General features: G+C 44.2%; 1 protein-coding gene across 1 annotated transcript in view; it reads left to right on the top strand.

Annotated features, from left to right (window-relative positions):
• The first annotated feature begins 2,927 nt into the window (after positions 1-2,927).
• The window catches only part of MAB21L3 (mab-21 like 3), a 28,590-nt gene continuing 10,095 nt past the window's right edge, over positions 2,928-21,422 (top strand). Inside the window, exons 1-5 of the mRNA XM_061121073.1 lie at positions 2,928-3,009; positions 3,613-3,668; positions 3,767-3,858; positions 13,083-13,223; positions 17,487-17,778. Coding sequence (XP_060977056.1) covers positions 3,823-3,858; positions 13,083-13,223; positions 17,487-17,778 — 469 coding nt within the window. The 5' untranslated portion in view covers positions 2,928-3,009; positions 3,613-3,668; positions 3,767-3,822. The remainder of the gene's footprint in view (positions 3,010-3,612; positions 3,669-3,766; positions 3,859-13,082; positions 13,224-17,486; positions 17,779-21,422) is intronic.

The raw sequence follows: 21,422 nt of genomic DNA, 5'->3' as shown, positions 1-21,422 counted from the left end.
GTCAAACACACATTAGTGAAAAGAAATATCTCCCCTCCACTGAACTGTGTTTACATTTTTATCAAAGATCAAATGACTATGTTTGTGTGAGTCAGTTTCTGGAATTTCTATTTTGTTCTATTGATCTCTATGTCTTTATCTTCTGTTTGGGTTGCCTTTAACTAAAAACAGACAAACTTGTCGTGTGTTATGAGCAAAGAGGCTTGGAGGAAAAGCAGTCCCCTGTGTACCCAAGAATTAGGAATAATTAATTTCTCCTGTCATCTGTTTCCTGCCACTTCATCACTTAGGTATCACAGAAACTGAGGTGAACCAGTTAGTTTCATGGGTTAGCAAATTAATGAAACCAAATGTCTTCTTCCTTAAAGTTTTTCTCCACTCCTAGTGTTTTTCTGGTGATGTCAACTGAAAGATATGCCAGCCTCGTATGACTTTGAGCAGAGGCAAGGGAGTAGCACCCTGACTTAAGGAAAAGTTTCAGATGAAAATATAACTCTGTTTACCAGGTAGAGAGATATGAACGTGGAAATACCTTACTATTTAACTTGAAAATACACAATATCATCCAAGTCATAGTGAGAGTTTTATTACATCAACAGCTGGTCTCTGTTCAAAATAAGTTTCTGGATTGCCTTTCAACACTGGGCCTTTTGAATGAGAAAGAGTCAGAATGACATCCCAGTGTACAGATACATAAATGGATGGACACACAGACAGATGGACACAGGCCCAGACAGTTTCCTTTTCCTTCCTCTAGCACAATCTGGGATCACTGAGTATATACTATTTTGTAACAGGTATATAGTATATATATAGTATATAGTATACCACTGAGTATATACTATTTTGTAACAGGTCATCATTGCTGTTTTATGCATCTCAAAGTTATTTTATTTATTAGAATGGTCACTTTAGCATTTAATGCAACAAAATATTCACCACTAGGTATCGAGGGTCAGTTATGTGTTAGGTACCGGGCTACCCAGGTGACACAGAACAGAGTCCCTGCCTGGCTGTTCATTGTTGGGAGCTTCCTAACAGCTTAAACAATTATCTCTATTTGGTCCCCTGAGCTGTCATGTTTGAGTCACCCCAGGATTAAAAGAACTCTTTGAAAGAATAAGTCAGAATTTGTAACCTTGGTGAACTTTAACAGATTTGTATATTTAAGATTGATTTGGATCAAGCCAACCCTTTCACTTTTGGGTATGAAAGTCCTGGCCACTGAGGCTAAATCTGTAGCAAACAGCTTGCTGGTGAACCAGGTGATATGATCCTCCCAAGGCTTCTCATATTGATGGTGTAGGGTTCAAATACCTTGTTAAACTGCCTTTAAAGGATGACTTCTTGGTCCTCACACCTGAAATTGAGCCAACAGTGGTCTACATGTTCATTCTTGCATTTGATGTGAGTCATGGGAAATGAGGATATTTGTTTCCTGAAGAAGGAGGAGAATCTGAGTCCTCAATGAGTCCCTCTCAGTGACACAGCACAATGCCTCAGGCAGTCTGTTGTTCAATAAATATTTGCTGATCCCATATCCAATTAGCCAGAGATCTCTATCAACCAAAAAAGCTTGTCTTTGCCAACCTCTCAGAGAGTCTGTGTTTGTGGATCTGCCCTGTATTTCAGAACCTTTGCCCGTAAGGAACCATATCACAAAGCAGGGAACTGGCTGTGTTTACATAACTCTCTATTTCCTGGGTACAGCATCCAGGTAAAATTGGAGTCTAATAAGCTACCCTGAACGTGCTCCTTCTTCCTCCAAGCTTCTCACTTGGCCCTGTTCATTGCTTTCACTGCTCACTTCAGGCCGGTGTCACTGGACCCTAGAGTGAGAGAAGAATGCTACTTTCAGCTGTAGGACTGAAGCAATCGCAGTAGGTAGGACCACCTCAAGCACAAAAGGATGAAAGTTTGTGCATCTGATGACAGGCATCTGGAGTAACCTTAGACTAGTAGGAAAGGCCCCACCAGAGGAAAGGGATTCCCATGTTAATAATTACAGTGAAGCAGCAGAAAGGAAACAGCAAAAACACCTGGGAAAAGCAGGATGACTTTGGTGAAGTTGAAAATGAATTGGAAAGAGAACTCAGAATTGCAAGAAGCTCAGAGGGAGAGGCTCTTGTTCCTCCCGTGAAAAACCAGTAGTTTGGAGGAACTAGCCAATGGTAAGAGAAGGCAAAGGAAGAAGATTCAGAAATATTTGGGAGCACTTGCCATCAAAAGCAGGAGATTTAAAATTACAAATAGAAGAAAATGAAAAATCGAGGCAGTATTGAGGAGTGGTGGCTTTACCAGATGTATTAATATTAATATATCAGCGTACAGGTTCCCTCCCAGGGCTTCCCAGGTGGCCCGAATGGTAAAGATACTGCCTGCCAATACAGGAGACTAAGAGACAACTGTTCCAACCCTGGGTTGGGAAGATCCCCTGGAGGAGGGCATGGCAACCCACTCCAGTATTCATGCCTGGAGAATCCCATGGACAGAAGAATCTGGTGGGCTACAGTCCCTGGGGTCACAAAGAGTTGGACCCAGCTGAATAGACTTAGCATGCACGCACACACACAGGTTCCCAGAGGTGAGCTGTAGAAGCTGGACAGAACACTGGGATTAGTGAGGTGGGTGGAGCACCTGCCGGGCCGCCCGAGCTCTGGTGTGGCTTTCAGATGATGCCAAGTTCAGGAAATATATGCAAATGCTGTGGTTACAGAACACAGTGGCCCAGGCGCCCAGCGTGGCTGCCCAGCACTGAGACAGCTCTCAGAGGTGCGTTTGGAAAGACACTCGCCTTTGGAACACTGCTCCGAATAGAGCTGAGCTCCCAGAAGCACTGTAATTTCTTTAGATCATCCAATAGCTGACTCTGATGTTTACCGAGTTCAGAGATCAAGCCATTTCGATTTTTTTTTTTTTTTTTCTGTAATAAAACTAGCCTCAGCCAGCCAGATTGGGAATTTGCTGCCTGAGCTGTTTTCCAACATGGTTTTGCTGGCAAAATCAGATGTGAGTGTTTCCTCAACTCCTGAGGGACCTGTTTACACTGTCTGTATTTTTACTGCTAGCTTTCGGAGGGGGGAGGCCAACAGGTGAGCAGGATTCTTGTCCTGCCGTCCCTGGGTGTGCTTGTGTGTGTGTACCTCTGTGTTTGTGTCTGTGTGTGTCCACACCTGTGTGTGTGCGTTTCCACGTGCAAATTGTTGTGTCTTGATCACTTATTTGTAGACATAATGACGGGTGCCGCTGGTTGTTTGGCAGTTTCCTATTTGTTTATTGTAAAGAAGGTAGATTCATCTGCAGGATTTTCTGGATGGGGGAGCAAGGAAACTATTTACTGTCAACAGGATTAAAACAAGGAGATATAAGATACTGAGCTCACAGATGCATCTAGTGTCAGGATAAGAGCATAAACAAGTGGGAAGGAGCCACCTACAGGCATTTCTATCTTGAATGGAAGTTTTGAGTATTTGAGTGGAAAATACAACTTGGAAAATTGCCCTTCGGTCAAAGCATATGTCAGTAGAGCTGAATAGAGTAAAATTAGTTTGGACTCCAGTTCAATTTCATCAACTCTCCTTCAATTCTTTTCTGATTTTTATTTCCCCAAAGATAAAAGACGGATGCTCACAATTTGGAAATAAGAACTTGAATGAAGAATTGAGAAGGTAAGTCTCTGGTCCACACACACATTCCCAGAGAAATTCAGCCCCCAGAGATTAACATCACTGGGAAAGCCACGCACAAGCGCCATCTCCACTGACAGACAAACCGAGACGCCGCCGTTCTGCTCAAAATTGACCAGGAAGCTGTGAAATCTCGATGGAAGGCTACTTAGAAGACTGCCTGCTGAATAAGGTAAGGACAAATACCAGTCTCTCCCACATGCTCTCTCCCACTCCTCCTACCCCACCAACCTTGATGCAGAAAGGATTTCAGGCTGTTTCCAAAGACATAGAAAATGCCCCAAGACCATCACCCATAAGAGTGTTCAGGGATTTACCATATTTCAGTCCTGTCTGAGATTCCAGTGCAAGAGGTATGTTGGGTATATAATGTGGAACAGAGAGTTACAGCTTGGCTGGAACTCCGGCTCCCCACTGATGCCTGGGTGCGTGCAGGTATGCTAAATCACTTCAGTGGTGTCTCCCTCTGCGACCCCATGGACTATAGCCCTCCAGGCTCCTCTGTCCATGGGATTCTCCAGGCAAGAATACTGGAGTGGGTTGCTATGCCCTCCTCCAGGGGATCTTCCCAACCCAGGGATGGAACCCTGTCTCTTAGTCTCCTGTATTGGCAGACAGGTTCTTTACCACTAGCGCCACCTGGGAAGCCTGATGTCTGGGTGGTCATGAGCAAAGCACTTAACCTGTCTAAGCCTCAGATTTTTCCCTGTAAAATGGGAGTGATAATAGGATCTTAGTGGGGGGCTTTGAAAAAGAGTAAATAAGACAGCTTTTTGAAAACTCTAAAACTGCTAGATTACAATATAAAGGTGATGGAGAGGGAACCTGGCGTGCTACAGTCCATGGGGTGGCAAAGTCAGACACTGCTGAGCAACTGAATGAATTGACTATATTTTTAGTACACATGGATTAACAACCAATTTAATGTCTTCTCTGTAGAGTCATAGGCTCTTAGGATATTAGAACTTGAAGAAACCATAAATATTATCTAATTTAAACATTTCTGTTTACAGATGAAGCTGCTAAGACAGCACCACCCTTTAAACTAAAACATTAAGAGTTAGAGATTAGTCTAGTATTTTCATGCCTTTATAAGTTAACAAAGTAGAATTCATTATTATAGTGACAAATCAAGTTGATTTCTTAGCCAAATCCATTAAGAGAGATAAATAGTGAAAACTTATGATAATAAAAATTACAGCAAACAAAGTGATTTCTCCCTTTGGAGGAAGTGTTTAACCTGGCATTTTCCCATGGTCCTGTGTTTTCTGAAAGAAGAAAGTTCAAATATTTTAGCCTGGCATTCAAATAATACTTTATCTTTCTACCCTCTGCTTCCCTGCATCTTCAATCACAGAAATTCTAAACAAAAGCTCTCTGTGTTGACTCCAGCCTGTGCGTGTGTTTTCTTTGGCCCACAGAGAATTTTTCAAATTTTTCAATTTTGTGACAAGCATTTCCAAATAGTGAGATTTTGCATAGAAATCCAGATTTCCTTCCTCTCTGGAATAAAAAAAAAAAAAATCAGACTATCTGTGGCATAACTTTTCTAGTTAGTGCAATGCAGGTGTTGAAACTAGGTCCTAGTTTCTTGTCTGGCAGCCATGGGCTGGAGTTGAGTGTCTGTCTCACTGGAGGCTGTGGCACTGCTGAGTCTGACAGTCCCTCTCCCCAGTCTTCCCTCTCCTGCGTGTGTCCACTGTTCTGCCCCTACAGGTGGTTGGGTCTGACAGTCCTGTCCTATAAGAACTGTGCCCTGAAAAGGTCTCAGGCTGAAGCTCTCCCTCCACCACTCAGGGAGACATCCCTCTCTTTTTCATTTTTCTGGCTCATACTCATCCTTCAAACTCAGCTCTGAGTCCACCTTCTCATGAAAGATTAACCTGACACCCCAACACAAAGCATTTGTGCCTTTCTATGACTTCCCATCATAATCATCACTGATAATATTTATTTAATTGTATCTTAGCTCCTGACACCTTTCCTATTGTTATCTTGGTGGTGACTTAACTATATCATTTTATTCTGGATAAGTTTCCAGAAGGAAGAGCAGTGCCTTGGATATCTTTGTTCCCTCTTGACATTCACGTAGGATCATTGCATGTATGTAGTTAGAAGTATCTTCAGGCCTCATTGAAGATAATGTGAGATGAGTGTTAAAGGTGCTGGCAGGTTGAGGCCCTACAGTGTCATTTAAGCAACAACCATATGATACATGCATATGACCTTCATTTTTATAGAAAGGAGCAGAGGCTCGTGTGAATTAAACGTATCCAAAGTCACAGAGTTAATGAAGGTGCTGAGGTTTCACCCTACTCTGTTATGTTCCAAATTACATTTCCTCTGCTAAACCCTCTATATCACCATAAACACACACAGCACAAAACACAGTGCTCAAAACACAGATCCAGGTATGGCCTGCTCAGTGCGAGAGACGTTTTGTGTCTGGGTGTCTTTAAGGGTGGCCCTGTCTCACCTGCAGATTTTGCACATAAGCCCAAAGCTAAAAGGAGGATGTTCCCCCATGCAGACAGGCAAATGTTTAACATCACAAGTGCTACACAGAGATTTGAACAGGGTGCTGGAGGGGAAGAGAGCACTGTGAGCTCTGATGGAAGAGGTTTTTCACAGAGTCAAGACAAAGTCTTAGCAGCACATGCTTAATGAGTCGAGTTTTAACAAGCGGAGAGGACTTCCAGCTCAGGAAACCCCATTCAAGCAGTTAGCATGGGTTTCATTCCCAGTCGCCTTGTCCTTGCAGAGTGGCGCAGTGGTTGTGAACAAGGGCACTGCCTGGGTATGGATTTCTGTGACTTGCCGACTCCCAGGCCTTGGGTAAACTACTTACACTTTCTGAACTTGTTTTCTCCTCTGTAAAATGAGGATGACCAGAGCGTCTACCTTAAAGGATTATCCAGAGGCTCTAAGGATCTATATGTGTATGTGTGTGTTAGTCACTCAGATGTGTCCAACTCTGTGACTCCATGGACTGAGGCCCTCCAGACTCCTTTGTCCCTGGGACTTCCCAGGCAAGAATACTGGTGTCGGTTGCCGGTTCCTCCTCCAGGGGATCTTCCTGACCCAGGGATCGAACTTGGGTCTCTTGCACTGCAGGCAGATTCTTTATGTCTGAGCCACCAGGGAAGCCTCAAAGGAGCTAAGCCTTATAAAGTATCTTTCACTGCAAAGCCTCACCAGCCTCGCCTCTGCAGGGCTGCTGTTATTCTGGCTTCTGCTATATATATGAATTGCAAATATCCTGCGGGGTCCAAGCATTTGGGTCATGGGAGAATTAGTCTAAAAAGATAGGGAATGTGATGTCTTCTCTGTATGGATCACTGTATTTAAGTCTCCAGTCCTTTAAATTATTAACCCCTGAAAGATAGAAACAGTGTCTGTCCCATGACCACCACTATTTTTTTTTTTTTTTTTTATTCTGAGAGTTCGTTGTGGTGCACAGGCTTCTCCAGGTGTGGCACATGAGTTTCGTTGCCCTGAAACTTATGGAATCTTAGTTTCCTGACCAGGAATTGAACCCACATCCACTGCATCGGAAGGCAGATTCTTAATCACTGGACCACCAGGGGAGTCCCACACCACCACTTTTTAAAACTGATTATTGGAGCTAAGGCAATTCCAGAATTTAAAGTCTGACTTCCTGTTGTTTAGAAAGAAGTTCTCAGCCTTTTTTCACCAACGGCACTCATTGTGGATGACATTTGCCCTGGCCACTTGCTCATGGGTGTGGCCAGCCCTGTGGCATTCCTGTCACGCTATTTCTTACACCCCCTACCTCTTTCAGGAAAGCATACGGGAATACAAGTGAGTCAGATTGATGTTATTTTAAGGAATACACTTGAATTGGCAATAATTTATATTTGAAACAGTAAATTGTTCACAGACTTGAGTTGTTAATAGTAGCAAATGATGTGGGACAACAACAGGCCTGACGTTGCACCTGGGGAAGTGGATACTCATGTGGGCATGTAGCCATACCCTGGAGGGCAGGAGACCTACAGAAAATGGATGGCCAAATCTTGAAAGTGCCAACAGTCTCTGAGGACTGCTTCTGTGTAAACTCTGCTTAGAGTGATTGAATCTGCATGCTAATGAGTGTGGCATAACTTTTCCAGTCAGTGCAATGCAGGGGTTGAACTAGATAATCTAACCACATAGATCTAGCATCTTGGTCCTGGTTAAATTATTATAATTCATTTTTGTTTTTGCTCTGTCGCACCCACCAATGCTCTCTTTAGAAAAAAAAAAAAAAAAAGGTTTCTCTTTAGGGGAAAAAAAAAAGTTTCTGTTTAGAAAGAGAAACACACCTTCGTGCATTGACCTAATCAGCAGAGAAAGTGAATGAAACTTAAACAGGCACCCGAGGTCAAATTTGGATTGAATAGGGGAATTCCCTGGCAGTTCAGTAGTTTGGACTTGGCGCTTTCACTGCTGGGAGTCAGTCCCTGGTCAGGGAAATCCCATAAGCTGTGTGGTACACAAATGGAAAAAAAAGTTTGGACTGAATGAGCTTTGATCCATCTTCAGTTTGCTTCAAAGCTTTGCCATTAAATAAATGTAATGACAAGGCTGCATCAAGGTTGCAATTGGTGTCTTAGCTTTCTTCCTGAAGTTTGAGAGCCATCAAAGGGATTCTGAGGCTGGGCTAGCAACAGGTCTCTACTTCTGGAGGAGCCCCCTTCTTTCACCAAGATTGCTCCCTGTAAAGCTGCTTCCAGCCCCATTCCCTGCTTTTCTGCACCCTGATTTAGACTCTTCTTGTTATACCTCGCTAAGCCATGGTCAGGACAAGTGAAGGGAAACAACCTGGGGTTTCTGGGTTGTGGTTTAGACCAGGGGTCTGCCACCTGTGGGACCTAATGCTAATGAGCTGAGGTGGAGCTGATGTAATAATAATAGAAATAAAGTGCACCATAAATGTAGTGTGCTTGAATTATCCTGAAACCATCCCCTCTCCACCCCAAGTCTGTGGAAAAATTGTCATAAATCTTCCATTAGTTTATTAACATGAGAAACAAAATATGTATGCAGATATATACTGGAGTAGGCTGCTATTTCCTCCTCCAGGGGATCTTCCTGATCCATAGATCTCCTATGTCTCCTGCATTGCAGGCAAATTCTTTCCCCTCTGAGCCACCTGTGGAAGCCTTCCTCTTGAGTCACCCTTATGTTACTAACATTCAAGTTCTGTGGACTCACATCAATGGAGTTGGAAGATCTGGCAAGTTAGCCTTAGTCCTTAACACATTCTGAGACCTTAACTATTTGAAATGGCTATTTCCCAACCATTCTGACTGCAGTTTTCTATCTAGTTAGCCCTTGTATTACTTTTTCCTGCTATTCCTCATCAGACATCTGACTGGTGAACTTGTCCAATGTCCCTTAATCTCCCAAACTGACTTCATCCGTTCTCTGCCCAGGCTTGAAAACATGGCCCACCACTGACCCCTTTCCTGTCTCTTCTCCAGATGGTGCCAGCAAACTCTAATCTTTCTTTTTATTTGTTTATTTGTTTTGACCATGCCGGGTCTTCGTTGCTATGCAGGCTTTTCTCCAGTTGCAGGGGTTACTCTTCACTGTGGTGTGTGAGCTTCTCATTGCAGTGGCTTCTCTCGTGGAGCACAGGCTCTGGGTGCATGGACTTCAGTGTTTGAGGCATGTGGGGTCAGTAGTGGTTTCCAGGCTCTCGACTGTAGGTTCAGTAGTTGTGGCATACAGACTTAGTTGCTCTGTGGCATGTGGGATCTTCCTGGATCAGGGATTGATTGAACTAGAGTCTTCTGCATTGGCAGGCAAATTCTTTACCACTCAGCCACCAGGGAAGCCCAGCAACCTCTAATCTTAACCTCTCCACTGTTACCCCTGGAGAGTTGAGAGGTACTGGACAACCTCTTACAACTCAGCCCACTGGTAATCTGCAGCCTCATGGACCCACAGCAGAGTGTTGCTACTGCCTGGAAACTTTGCCTACCTACCACGCATGCATGAGTGCTCAGGCATGTCCAACTCTTTGCGACCCCCTGGTCTGTAGCCCACCAGTCTCTTCTGTCCATGGAATTTTCAAGAATACTGGAGTGGATTGCCATTTCCTCTTCCAGAGGATCATCCCAACCCAGAGAACAAGCCCACATTGCTTGCATCCTCTGCGTTGGCAGGCAGATTCTTTAGCACTGGCACCACCTGGGAAGCCTGGAAACTTTACACCAACCTTTGGAGACCCAAACAGCCCCTCCTCTGGTAGAGAAGCTTCTGCCGACGTCTGTTACCCTGAAGCCCCCTGCCCTCCTCCTCTCACCTCACTGTCAGCACACTGCCTTGTTTCTTGCTCTATAAAGAAAACAGGTGTCAGGCAGGAACTCTGTGCCTTTATCTGCATTTGCACCCATCTTCCGTCCCTTCTGAAACACCAAGGCCAGTCCTCACCAGGTTTCTGGATTTCCATGACTCCTCCTGGCTGGGAAACACTTGCTTGGGGTTTTTTGCTCTCTGCCTTCTTCCTTCTCCACTGGCTTTTTTCCTCTCAGCACTGAACATGTTGGAATCTGTGCGTCCTTTTGAAATAAACGTGTTGCTGTCCTTATTCTTGTTTTTTCCTCCTCCAGCCAGGCTTCCCAGAGAAGTCGCTTGCTTCTGAGTTTACTCACTCATCTCACATTCTCTCTAAACCCACTGCTCCCTGACTTAACACCCACTGTTTTCCCCAAACACATCACTCTGGTTCTAGTTACCAAACTCTATGGACATCTGGACCTTATCTCATTCAGCCACTAACTGTTGACTTTGTTTTTGACATTCTTCTTCCTTTTCTTTCAAGACCTCTCACTGTTTGTTCTCCCACCTCACCATCCTCCTCCAAGGTAATGTCTGCTCCGACAAAGTAGAAATAATTGTGTCTCTCTGCTTGTGCTCCTCAGGTTAGGTTTTCTCTTTCTAGAACAATCTTCATGCCCTTCTCTTTCTAGCTAACTGCTGCCAGCCTTTTAAGTTACAACTCTGATGCCCCAGGCTTCCAGGATGGCCTCCAAACTAGATGCAGCTTCCATTCTCCTTGTACCCACAGCATCCTGTGCAGACCTATCGTTAGTACTGTGCATGCGTGTGTGCTCAGTTACTCTGTTGTGTCCGACTCTTTTGAAACCCCATGGGCTATATTCTCCCAGGCTCTCCTCTATCCATGGAATTTCCAGGCAAGAATACTGGAGTGAGTTGCCATTTCCTACTCCTGGGATCTTCCCGACCCAGGGATTGAAGCAATGTCTCTTGCATCTCCTGCATTGGCAGGTGGATTCTTTACCACTGTACAACCTGGGAAGCCTGTATTTAGGACTAGATGGCTATAATTTTAACTTCCAATTTATGGGTCTGCTGTCAACCTCTTGACAACGTTGTATGCACAGAACTTGGCATGAAGTGGATGTTCAGCAAAAACTGGTCTAATAGAATTGAATCCCAACATGTGAGAGAAGTCCTACACTGGAAAGGACCCTTGATTATGCTTCTACAAACATTTGCCTTCATTTTTGGCATGGCAAATGACCTTCCCCTCTCTGTGACTACCTTCTCTCTTCTGCTTACTCTGAAAGATGCAGAATCCTGATAGTTTACAGATGCTCAAGAAAGCTACCCTTGGTCCCTTCTCCTGTGGATGAATGTCATGAGAAGAACATAGAGAGGTGTGGAATGTGCAGAGCCTGGCAGACTATACTCCATGGGGTTGCAAAGGAGTCAGACACAACTTCTTACTTGTGGCAAGAAGATGAAATTAGAAGCTAGTATAAGCCTGATCAGGGCTTCTTAGGTGGCGTAGTGGTAAAGAAACACCCTGCCAATGCAGGAGATGCAAGAGATGCCAGTTCGATCCCTGAGTCGGGAAGATCTGGAGAAGGAAGTGGCAACCCACTCCGGTATTCTTGCCTAGGAAATTCCATGGATGGAGGAACCTGGTGGGCTACAGTCCATGGGATTGCAAAGAGTCAGAGAAAACTGAGCACACATGCACATAGACCTGATCATCATATTTAAGGTCAGACAAGAAACATGCTCCCCAGCATCTGTGAGGGAGATGCTTATCATATGTCAGCCTGTCGGTGCCTCCCAAGTAAAGTAGCAAAGAGCCCCTTCCAGTTCTTGGAGACCTTCTGTGCAGAGTCAGAAGAAACATCATTGCACACCTTTTCTTATGGGTCTAGGAGCCAAAGGAGGAAGTGAACACAGGGGAGAAGGGAACCATCGTTTATTGATGACATACAGGAAGCAAGCTGTCCCATGTTCACATGCATTAGACTGTTTCATATTCACCAACCTGGAAAGCAGGTATTCTTATCCCATTTTGGAGTCTTACCACAGTTCACAAAACCCTCTGGTAGCCTGGCCCCCACCATCCCTTCCAAGTTCATCTTCTTCACTGTCCTTCTTTTCCTATAATGACAGCAGCTTCCTTGCTGGCCCTTGAGCCCTTGCTAAGCTTACTCCTGCTTTAGGGGTCTTGGAATTTGCTTTCCAATTTGCTTTCCAAATTCCAGTTTGCTTGGAATTTGTCATCAGGGCTCACTCCAATGTCACCTCCTTCCAGAAGCCTTCTCTGCCCACCCAGTCTAAAATAGCAGCCCCAGGACTTTCCTCGTGGTTCAGTGGTTAAGACTGTACACTTCCATTGCAGGGGGCACGGATTTGATCTCTGATCAGGGAATGAGATCCAACATGCCAGACAGCATGGCCAAAGAGTAAAAAAAAATAAAATAAAAAAAAAAAAGTTGTTGTTTAGTCGCTGAGTCCTGTCTGAGTCTTTTGTGACCTTATAGGACTATAGCTCATCAGGCTCCTCCATTCATGGGATTTCCCAGGCAAGAATACTAGAGTGAGTTGCCATATCCTTCTCCAGGGGGTCCTAAAATGGCAGCCCCTTTATTCTCTAGTCCTTTTCCCTATTTTATTGTTCTTCTTGGGACTTATAATATCTGATCTTACATTAAGCATGTGTGTGATTGTGTGTGTGTGTATATGTATATATATATATATATATATATATATAGAGAGAGAGAGAGAGAGAGACATATATACATGTATCCTGTATTTTCAACTAGAGGGCAAGCATCTCTATCTTGTCTGCTGTTGTTTTGTCTACTGTCGTGCCAAGGACCTAGACAGGCATCTACCATGTGGCAGGTTCTAGATCAATACTGAGCAATTCTTCTATTTCAGAAGAGAACACTGAGGCACCAGTGAGTATCATCAGATGTGAGTTCATCTCTTCTGGAGTTCTTGGGTAGGCAGGATTTTCTAAGCTGACTGCTTTGGTCCCCATCACCAAGCCCTGTCTCATCCTTTCCCTGGGGCCTGATCCAGGTATAACCACCTTTGTGATCCCTTCACATGCAGGTGGACTTGAGGCGCCAGTGGATTTCGCAGATGGTGGAAGAGGTGCAGAAAGTTGTTCATCACCTGACCACAGAAATAAGCTACCAAGACTTTCGATTTCAAGCCGTCCCTTACTGTGACACGTACAATGAGAACATTAAGGTAAGCAGGTCACTTGGTTCTAAGTGCCCACCCAGTGAGCCAGGAAATGGGTGGGTAGTCTCAGTATGTGTCAGGCACCCACACCACTAAGAGAACCAATAAGGCTTCCTAGTATTTATCATCTGCACACTCATTGCATAGATGTTGCCGCAGTTGAGGCCCCACATTCCTACTTAAAAGATGATGAAATGGAAGCTTGGAGAGGTCAAAGGACTTGATCAAGGCTTTTAGGCACTAAAGTCAGAATTCCACCCAGGGCTTCTGATCCCAAAGCAAGTCCTGGTGTACCGACTAAAGTTCAGTGAAGCACACATTCATTTATTAAGCACACATGTAATAGACTAGGCACTGCATAGAGAGAGGACTCAGGGCATTGAGGAGAAAAATAGTTGAAAGTGATAGTCGATGGGCTACAGGTCGGAGAAGAAAGAAAGTGGAAGAGGTGGCCCTTAGAGATTGCAGGAGCTGCCTGGCAACCTGGTCCCTACTGAGGAGTCCCACAGAACTGTGAGCCCCAGGCCCCCTGTGTGACAACCAGCATTCATGAGGCATTGCAGTGATCGCACTGAGATCACAGAGATCGCACCCAAACCTGCACACAGCCCAGTAGAAGAGAGCCAATTATGGTTGGCTCCCTTTTAGAGCTGAGAGAAACAAGGCTCTGAATCGTTCTGAATCCCTGTGCATGCCCCTCCCCCTGCACCCTTTTTAAAATTGTATGTATTTCTGGCTGTGCTGGGTCTTCCTTGCTGCTCAGGCTCTTCCCTACTTGTGGCGAGCAGGGGCTACTCTCTAGTTGTGGTGCAAGGGCTTCTCATTGCGATGGCTCCTCTTGTGGAGCGGGGGCTCCAGGGAGTGAGGGCTTCAGCAGTTGCGGCATGTGGGCTCTAGAACATGGCTCAATAGTTGTGGCCCAAGAGCTTAGTTGTTCCACAGCGTTTGGATCTTCCCGGATCGGGAATCAAACCCGTGTCTCCTGTACTGACAGATGGATTCTTACCACTGAGCCATGAGGGAAGCCCCCCATGCTCCTACATTTTGATTTTTCTTATGACACATAAGAATTAAAGATTTATATTATACTTTAATATAAGTGAAAGTGAAAGTCATTCAGTCATGTCCAACTCTTCGCGACCCCATGGACCCTACAGTCCATGGAATTCTCCAGGCCAAAATACTGGAATGGGTAGCCATTCCCTTCTCCAGGGATCTTCCCAACCCAGGGATCAAACCCAGGTCCCACATTGCAGGCAGATTCTTTACCAGCTGAGCCATGAGGGAAGCTTTAATATAAGTAGTAAACTTACATGTACACATGCCCCAGCTCTCACAGAAGACCGTAAGTTCCTTGTTTATAAGGATCGTGTCTCTTGCTTGTTCCCTTCATAGTCCCCAGCATGGTGGGTGGCCCATGGTGGACACTCAGCTTCTGCTGAATGAATGAGTAAGCAAAAGAATTAGTACCTGAATGAAAAACCATTGCTCTGCTGAGTTGCTTCAGTTGTATCCGACTCTTTGCGACCCCATGGACTGTAGCCAACCAGGCCCCTCTGTCCGTGGGATTCTCCAGGCAAGAATACTGGGGTGGGTTGCCATGTCCTCCTCCAGGGGATCTTCCTGGCCCATAGATTGAACCAGAGTCTCTTATGTCTCCTGCGTTGGAAGGTAGGTTCTTTAGCACGAGCGCCACCTGGGAAGTCAGTCCAGTACATTTCAAGTTTGGTGGGTACAAGGACCACCCACGAGATTCTGGGACTTGTGGATTTGGGGACAGTATCAGATTTTAGAAAATTTACCCCAGGATGCTAATTATAAAGTTAGATTGGATCTTGGGACGTCAGAACATCATCTGCCCACCTCTACCACTCTGCCAACCTAAACAGGACAAATATAGACCAGTGACTACGAATAGAAACATAGCATCACTTTTTCTAGAACTGTATCTGGGGAAATTTCCTGCTGCGGTCTCACTTAGAAGTCATAACTTAAAATACATCTTGCATTTATATACATCATGTCCTATATAATACATTAAGTTTTGAAAAATAGTTACAGTGGGGCATATAAATATGCTTTTATTTTCTCTTGGGCCAAATATGATAAGTATGTATTAAGCACCATTTATGTGACTAATAACATCATACTTGTGTTTTTGGATTCACATGCAAGTGGGTTCAAAAAAATGTATAGATTTTGAATGTCATAGTTTAGGTCTCCTGCCTTGTTTTAATCCTACCACATTTCAAAGGATACCAGAAGTCATGTGACCTGTTACTGAATTGTGGGGTCTGGCTGCTCACCAGTCAAAAGCCAATAAACAGGACATACTGGTGGAAAGGAAAGTTTATTTCAGATTCGGCAACTGGTGGGGGAGGGAGGACTTCTGTCTAAAGGCCGACTCCCCACCTGACAATCAGGGGCAAGAGCTTTTATAAATAGGGAGGGGGCTACTTGCAAAAACAGCACAGTCACCTCTGACAGTCATCTTCAGCTTGGTCATCGGTGGTCTGACCAGCATCATCTTGGTTGTTTTAGGTACAGTTAATCTTCAGTTGCAGGGTCAGTTTGTTTCTGTTTCTTTGAGACCAATTCTCGGAATTGAGGCAGCTTATGTCATGGCTATAGTCTGGTCATTGTGTAGTTAATTTCTCCAGCTGGTGGGGGTTTCAGTATCTGTAAGACATCTCAAGGATATGGCTCAGAATATTAACGACAACCCCTGAGGAGGAACTAAAGGTCCTTGACCATGCTTCATGACTACATTATTATTATTTTATCTCCTTTGACTGTTTTCCTTTGTTTCCACATGGTCTCACTTCTCTGATTAAACTTATTCTTTGACTAAAGTTTTCCACAGACAAAAGGCAGGCAGAGGACAGGGGTGGGGGGCAAGAACCATAGGTTCCTGCTCCATTTCAGATCCATCATCTCAAGAATCAAACTACTGTTTCCCGAGAATGAGGAAGATTCAGTTGCTGCTGATTTCAGTGTTCACCCCTGAATTCGCACCGACAGGTCCCTGGGCAAAAGTTATCCAATTCCATTGTCAGAACTTTCCATGGAAAGGAGGTAGCTCCTTCAGTGTATAACTGAGTGATGGGGAAACATACAGGGTGGAGTGGGCTGCTGTGTGATGTGGTTAAGTGTCATTTCCCTTTGGTGGTACCACACCACTTACCATCATGTTCTATCTCTTGGACTATTGGTTTGACAGCTGCTTACCTGGTTCTTGTAAAAACAGAGTTAAGTAGATTCTTAGTGTTCACCTTTTTCCCATTTAACTTAGAATCATCTCAGTAACTCACATTGTCCCAACAAAAGATTTTCATTTCTGTGATTCTGTAAGGATTAGTCATTAAAACTGTCTGTGGATCATCAGTCCAAGTAAAAAAAGTTCTGCATTTGGCAAAATGGTTTCACCTCCTTTCCATGCCTTCCCACCCTTAATTTATTATCAGATCTTTCACCCATCCCAGGTCATTCATTCTTTTTTTTTTTTTTACTGCATCAGGTCTTAGTTGTGGCATGTGGGTTCTTTAGTTGCATGCAAACTCTTAGTTACGACATGAGGGATCTAGTTCCCTGGCCAGGAATTGAACCTGGGCACTCTGCATTGGGAGCACAGAGACTTAGCTGCTGGGCTACCAGGGAAGTCCTCCCAGGTCATTCATTCTTGACCAAGAACCAGCTCAGGAGAGAAAATTAACCACTGAATGAGCAATCAGAAGATCCAAGGTCAGGCTCCAGCTCTACCACTGACTGGCTGTGTGTCCCTGGGGAGACTTGGAACCCCTCTGAGCCTCAGGTTCCTCATTTGGTCAATATTAGCAAAGCCCAACTCGTGTGTGACTGTGAACACGAGACAGGCGAATGCACAAGCGTTGGAGTGCTTGGTATGTGCAGAATGCAGTGACTACTAGCTCCCCTCCCTGCTTTTTCTCCCCTACCCCGACCCCACCCCACACGTCAGGTGCCTCTAGAGTTCTGGGTCCACTTCACTCTTTTTCTTGCAGATCCATGAAACCCAGGCCTCACTGAGTTAATTTCTTTGCCCGAAGCGTTACAATGGGCTAGTGGCACAACAGAGATGGAATCCTCTGCCGACAGGCGGGCAGGTGGGCGCGGTTCTGTCCTCCCTGTCACATTGCTGAGGGTTGAGTGGTTCACCGAGTGGCCTGGGCCAGCAGGGCGGCTCCCCCGGGGCTTCCGTCCCCTCCCGAGTCTACGGACTGACGCCCCTCCTCTCCCCTTTCCCGACCGCAGGTCTTGGCTCCCTCCCAGTTCCTCGTCACGGTCCCGATGAGAGGCCTGGCCGGGTACAGGGAGGCCCGGCAGCAGCGCTGGCGCTACTACAGCCTGAGGGGCGCCCGCCTGCCCCGTCCCCTGCAGGACCCGGACGGCCTGCAGCAGTGGCTGGAGGTGGAGCAGTTCCTGAAGAGCCCCGGGCAGTGGCACGAGGCCGACGTGAACATCGAGGGAGACATTGTGCCCGCCAAGGTCCTCCAGGTGTTCCGGAAACTGGTCGAAAACGCAATTGAGACCTGTCGCCTCTCAGGTGAGCCAATGGGGGAGCGGACAAGGAAAGTCTCTGGCATTTCTGTTCTGCCCTGAAAAAAAAAAAAAAGTGTCCTCTGCTTGGGTGCTTCCTGAAGCTCACACCCCTAAACTGAGGATAAAATCATGTGCGTTTTACATCTGCCTAATCCCCATTACATGAATTAGCTCTTTTTTCTTTTTCCTGGTGTGACACACAGAATGGAATTCATGCTCACAACACGCGTTTGTGGCCTTAAGTCAATTCCTGCCCTGGCACAGATAAGGCAGTCTTTGGGTTGTGCACCCTTTCCAAGATGTTAGCTTCAAAACCTGGGTGCTTTCACGAACAAGCAAATTCCTCATAAAGCTCAGATCTTTGTTATTAGCACATTTTCACCACAACACCCTCCAACTGCCTGCAGTATGCTTCCCATGTTCTGGGGCAGCACGCTGGGGAAGCACTGACTTACACCAGAACACAAAAGCCAGAGGCTGTAAAGAACCGATCATGTTCGACAACCACAAAATCTTTTCTTTTTCCTTTTTTTATTGGAGTATAGTTGATTTACAATGTTGTGTTAGTTTCAGGTGCATAGCAACATGGTTCAGTTATAGATATATATGTGTCTTTTCTCTTTCACATTCTTTTCCCTTATAGGATACTACAAAATATTGAGTATAGTTCCCTGTACTATGCAGTAGGTCCTGTTGGTTATCTACTTTATTTTTTTGTGTGTGTGTAGCAGAGTTTTATTGAAGTATGAAAAGGGACAGAGAAATCTTCTGACATAGACATCAGAAGGGGGACAGAGAGTGCCCCCCCGGTTATCTATTTTTTAAATCTATTTTTTATATAGTAGTGTGTATATGCTAATCCCAAACTCCTAATAATTTATCCCTCTGTCTGTCCCTTTCATCTTTGGTAACCATAAGTTTCTTTTCTATGTCTATAGTTTTATTTTTGTTTTGTAAATAAGTTGTTTTGTATACTTTTTTTTAATTTCACATATAAGTGATATCATATCTTTCCCTTTCTGACTTTAGTATGATAACCTCTTTTTTATGGATGGCTAATATTTCATTGTATATATACACACACAGACATATATATACATCTTCATTATCCATTCATCTGTTGACAGACATTTAGGTTGCTTCCATGTCTTGGCTATTGTAAATAATGCTGCAATAAACTTTGGTGTGCATGAATCTTTTTGAATTGTAGCTTTCTCACAACCCCCAAATCCTAAGCTATAGTTCAGTGCAGCATATGTGCACACCTGCCCACACACATACTTTTTTGAAATTAATTTATTTTTGGCTGTGCTGGGTCTTTGTTGTTGCACACGGGTTTTTTTCTAGTTGTGGCAAGCAGGGGCTACTCTCTAGTTGCTGTGGCTTCTCTTGTTGTGGAACACCAACTCTAAAGCATGAGGTATTCAGTAGTTACAGCACTCGGACTCAGCAGTTGTGACACATGGGCTTAGTTGTTCCACAGCATGCAGGATCATCCTGGACCAGGGGTCAAACTCGTGTTCTCTGCCTTGGGAGGCAGATTCTTTACCACTGGACCACCAGAGAAGGCCCACATTCACGTTTTGTTCACACAGAGTAAAATGGTGGATTTCAAACTGTGGAAATGGCTAATTTCCTTAATTATAAAAGTGTATTTATAAACCAATAAGAAAATCTGTGAGCAGACCAATAGAAATACTGACCAAAAAACATGATTCACAGGGAAAAAAAAGGCTAGTAAAATTTTTAAATTGCCCCATTTAACATATATTTTAAGAAATGTACATTTAAAATACCTGGTAGGTTGAGAGATGAAAACCTACAATTTTGTTCAGTGCAGGGTGAGTATGGTTAAATAGGCATTTTTCACGCATTATTCTAGGAAGTGTAAATTGATGCCCCCATTTTTTAAAAAGGGTTTTTATATTTGTAATGTGCTTACTTGGCAATTCAACAATTCCAGTTCTAAAATACATTCTTACAGATACACAAAGAAATAGGCACAAAGATATTCAGCGAAATAGGCTTGGTAATAGTAAGTAATCAGAAATCATCTGATGGCTAACAAAGGAACATTGGCTGCATAAATTATGCTACATCTGCCTAGTGGACTACCATGCAGCTTTTAAAAATAATAAAAGTTTGTCAATATGGGACTGACTCACATCATCTGTCTAGGCGACATTATTCACGCTCTATGAGTGTGCTGGGGTATGTTTCTCCAAGAAGACTTATGTTTGATTTTTCCTGGTATTCTCAGAAGTTCCACCTTACCTGGATGATTTGGGGATGGAAACATTCAGGCCCTAAACACAGAAGGGTGACTAATGCCTTTGAAATTCTAGGGAGGAGGGAAAATCCTGCTTTTTATTGCTGTTGTGTTTTATATTGAATCAGCTACACAGAGCCCACAAGAAAAACCTGTCTGTTTCTCTTAGTTCCTAATGTTCCTCAAGATACAGCTTTTCCTGACTCTAGACTTGTGAGGCTCACCACCTAGCCTTGGCCCATTAGACCCCCTCTCTGCCTCTCTGTGCTGTTTCTATACACAGAAGCTGTAAGTACCAAGGGTTAATGCCATCAGGGTATTTTAGCAATTCTCCCACTTAGTACTTTCCTGGATAGATGTTCTTGCTTCATTGCTAGTTTCATATGAGTCTCCTACTTTCTGGCAGTCTCTTTCCTTACTTGCAAATAATGTTTTTAAACTTTTATGTCTTAGAGGCCGTGGGTTTGGACATCTCCAATCCAATATATGACTTTAATGGAAATTCCTCCTTTTAATTTCCCTTTTAAAATACTTTGTTGACTTTTGCATTTTGCATGTATTTCTCACTAATGGAGAGAAATTAGGATTAAAAAAAGAATGGAGTGTGTGTGTATACACACAGAGTTATGAAAAATTCCCGTGCAACATCAGTTCAGTCGCTCAGTCATGTCTGACTCTTTGCGACCTCACGGACTGCAGCACACCAGGCCTTCCTGTCTATCACCAACTCCCGGAGTTTACTCGAACTCATGTCCATTGAGTTGGTGATGCCATCCAACCATCCCATCCTCTGTCATCCCCTTCTCCTCCCACCTTCAATCTTTCCCAGCATCAGGGTCTTTTCAAATGAGTCAGCTCTTTGCATCAGGTGGCCAAAGTATTGGAGTTTCAGCTTCAACAACAGTCCTTCCCATGAATATTCAGGACTGATTTCCATCCCTGCAACATCGTTAAGTGAAAAACCAAACTGCTGAACAATATGAAACTCCATTTGTGTAGAAAGCAAAAGATTTGCATGTACTTTTGCTTGTCTAGACAGAATAGTTCTGAAAGATTCTGTAATGGAGATAGTTCATGTTGAATGGTTTCTTACAATGTGGAGGATGATTTCATGGATTATTTAATTTAATACTGTTGGCAATCCTGTTAGAGTTAGGATCATTTTTCTAACTGTTCTACAAACAAGAAACTGAGATTCAGAGAGATCAAGTAATAGGCCGAATTTCACACACCAAATAAGCAGAGCTGCAGAAGCCAGGTGTGGACCAGGCAGGCTGGAGCCAACACGTTTGCTTCCCTCCTCACTCTGTACTCAACACTGTTAATAGTGAAAGAGCAAATGAGAGCTTCAAACTGGGCCAGGTTGATGAGGTGCTTTC

Source organism: Dama dama, chromosome 20, assembly GCF_033118175.1.
Source record: "Dama dama isolate Ldn47 chromosome 20, ASM3311817v1, whole genome shotgun sequence".
NCBI lineage: Eukaryota > Metazoa > Chordata > Mammalia > Artiodactyla > Cervidae > Dama > Dama dama.
Note: the sequence above shows the minus strand (reverse complement) of the source record. Positions and strands in the feature narration are given on the sequence as shown.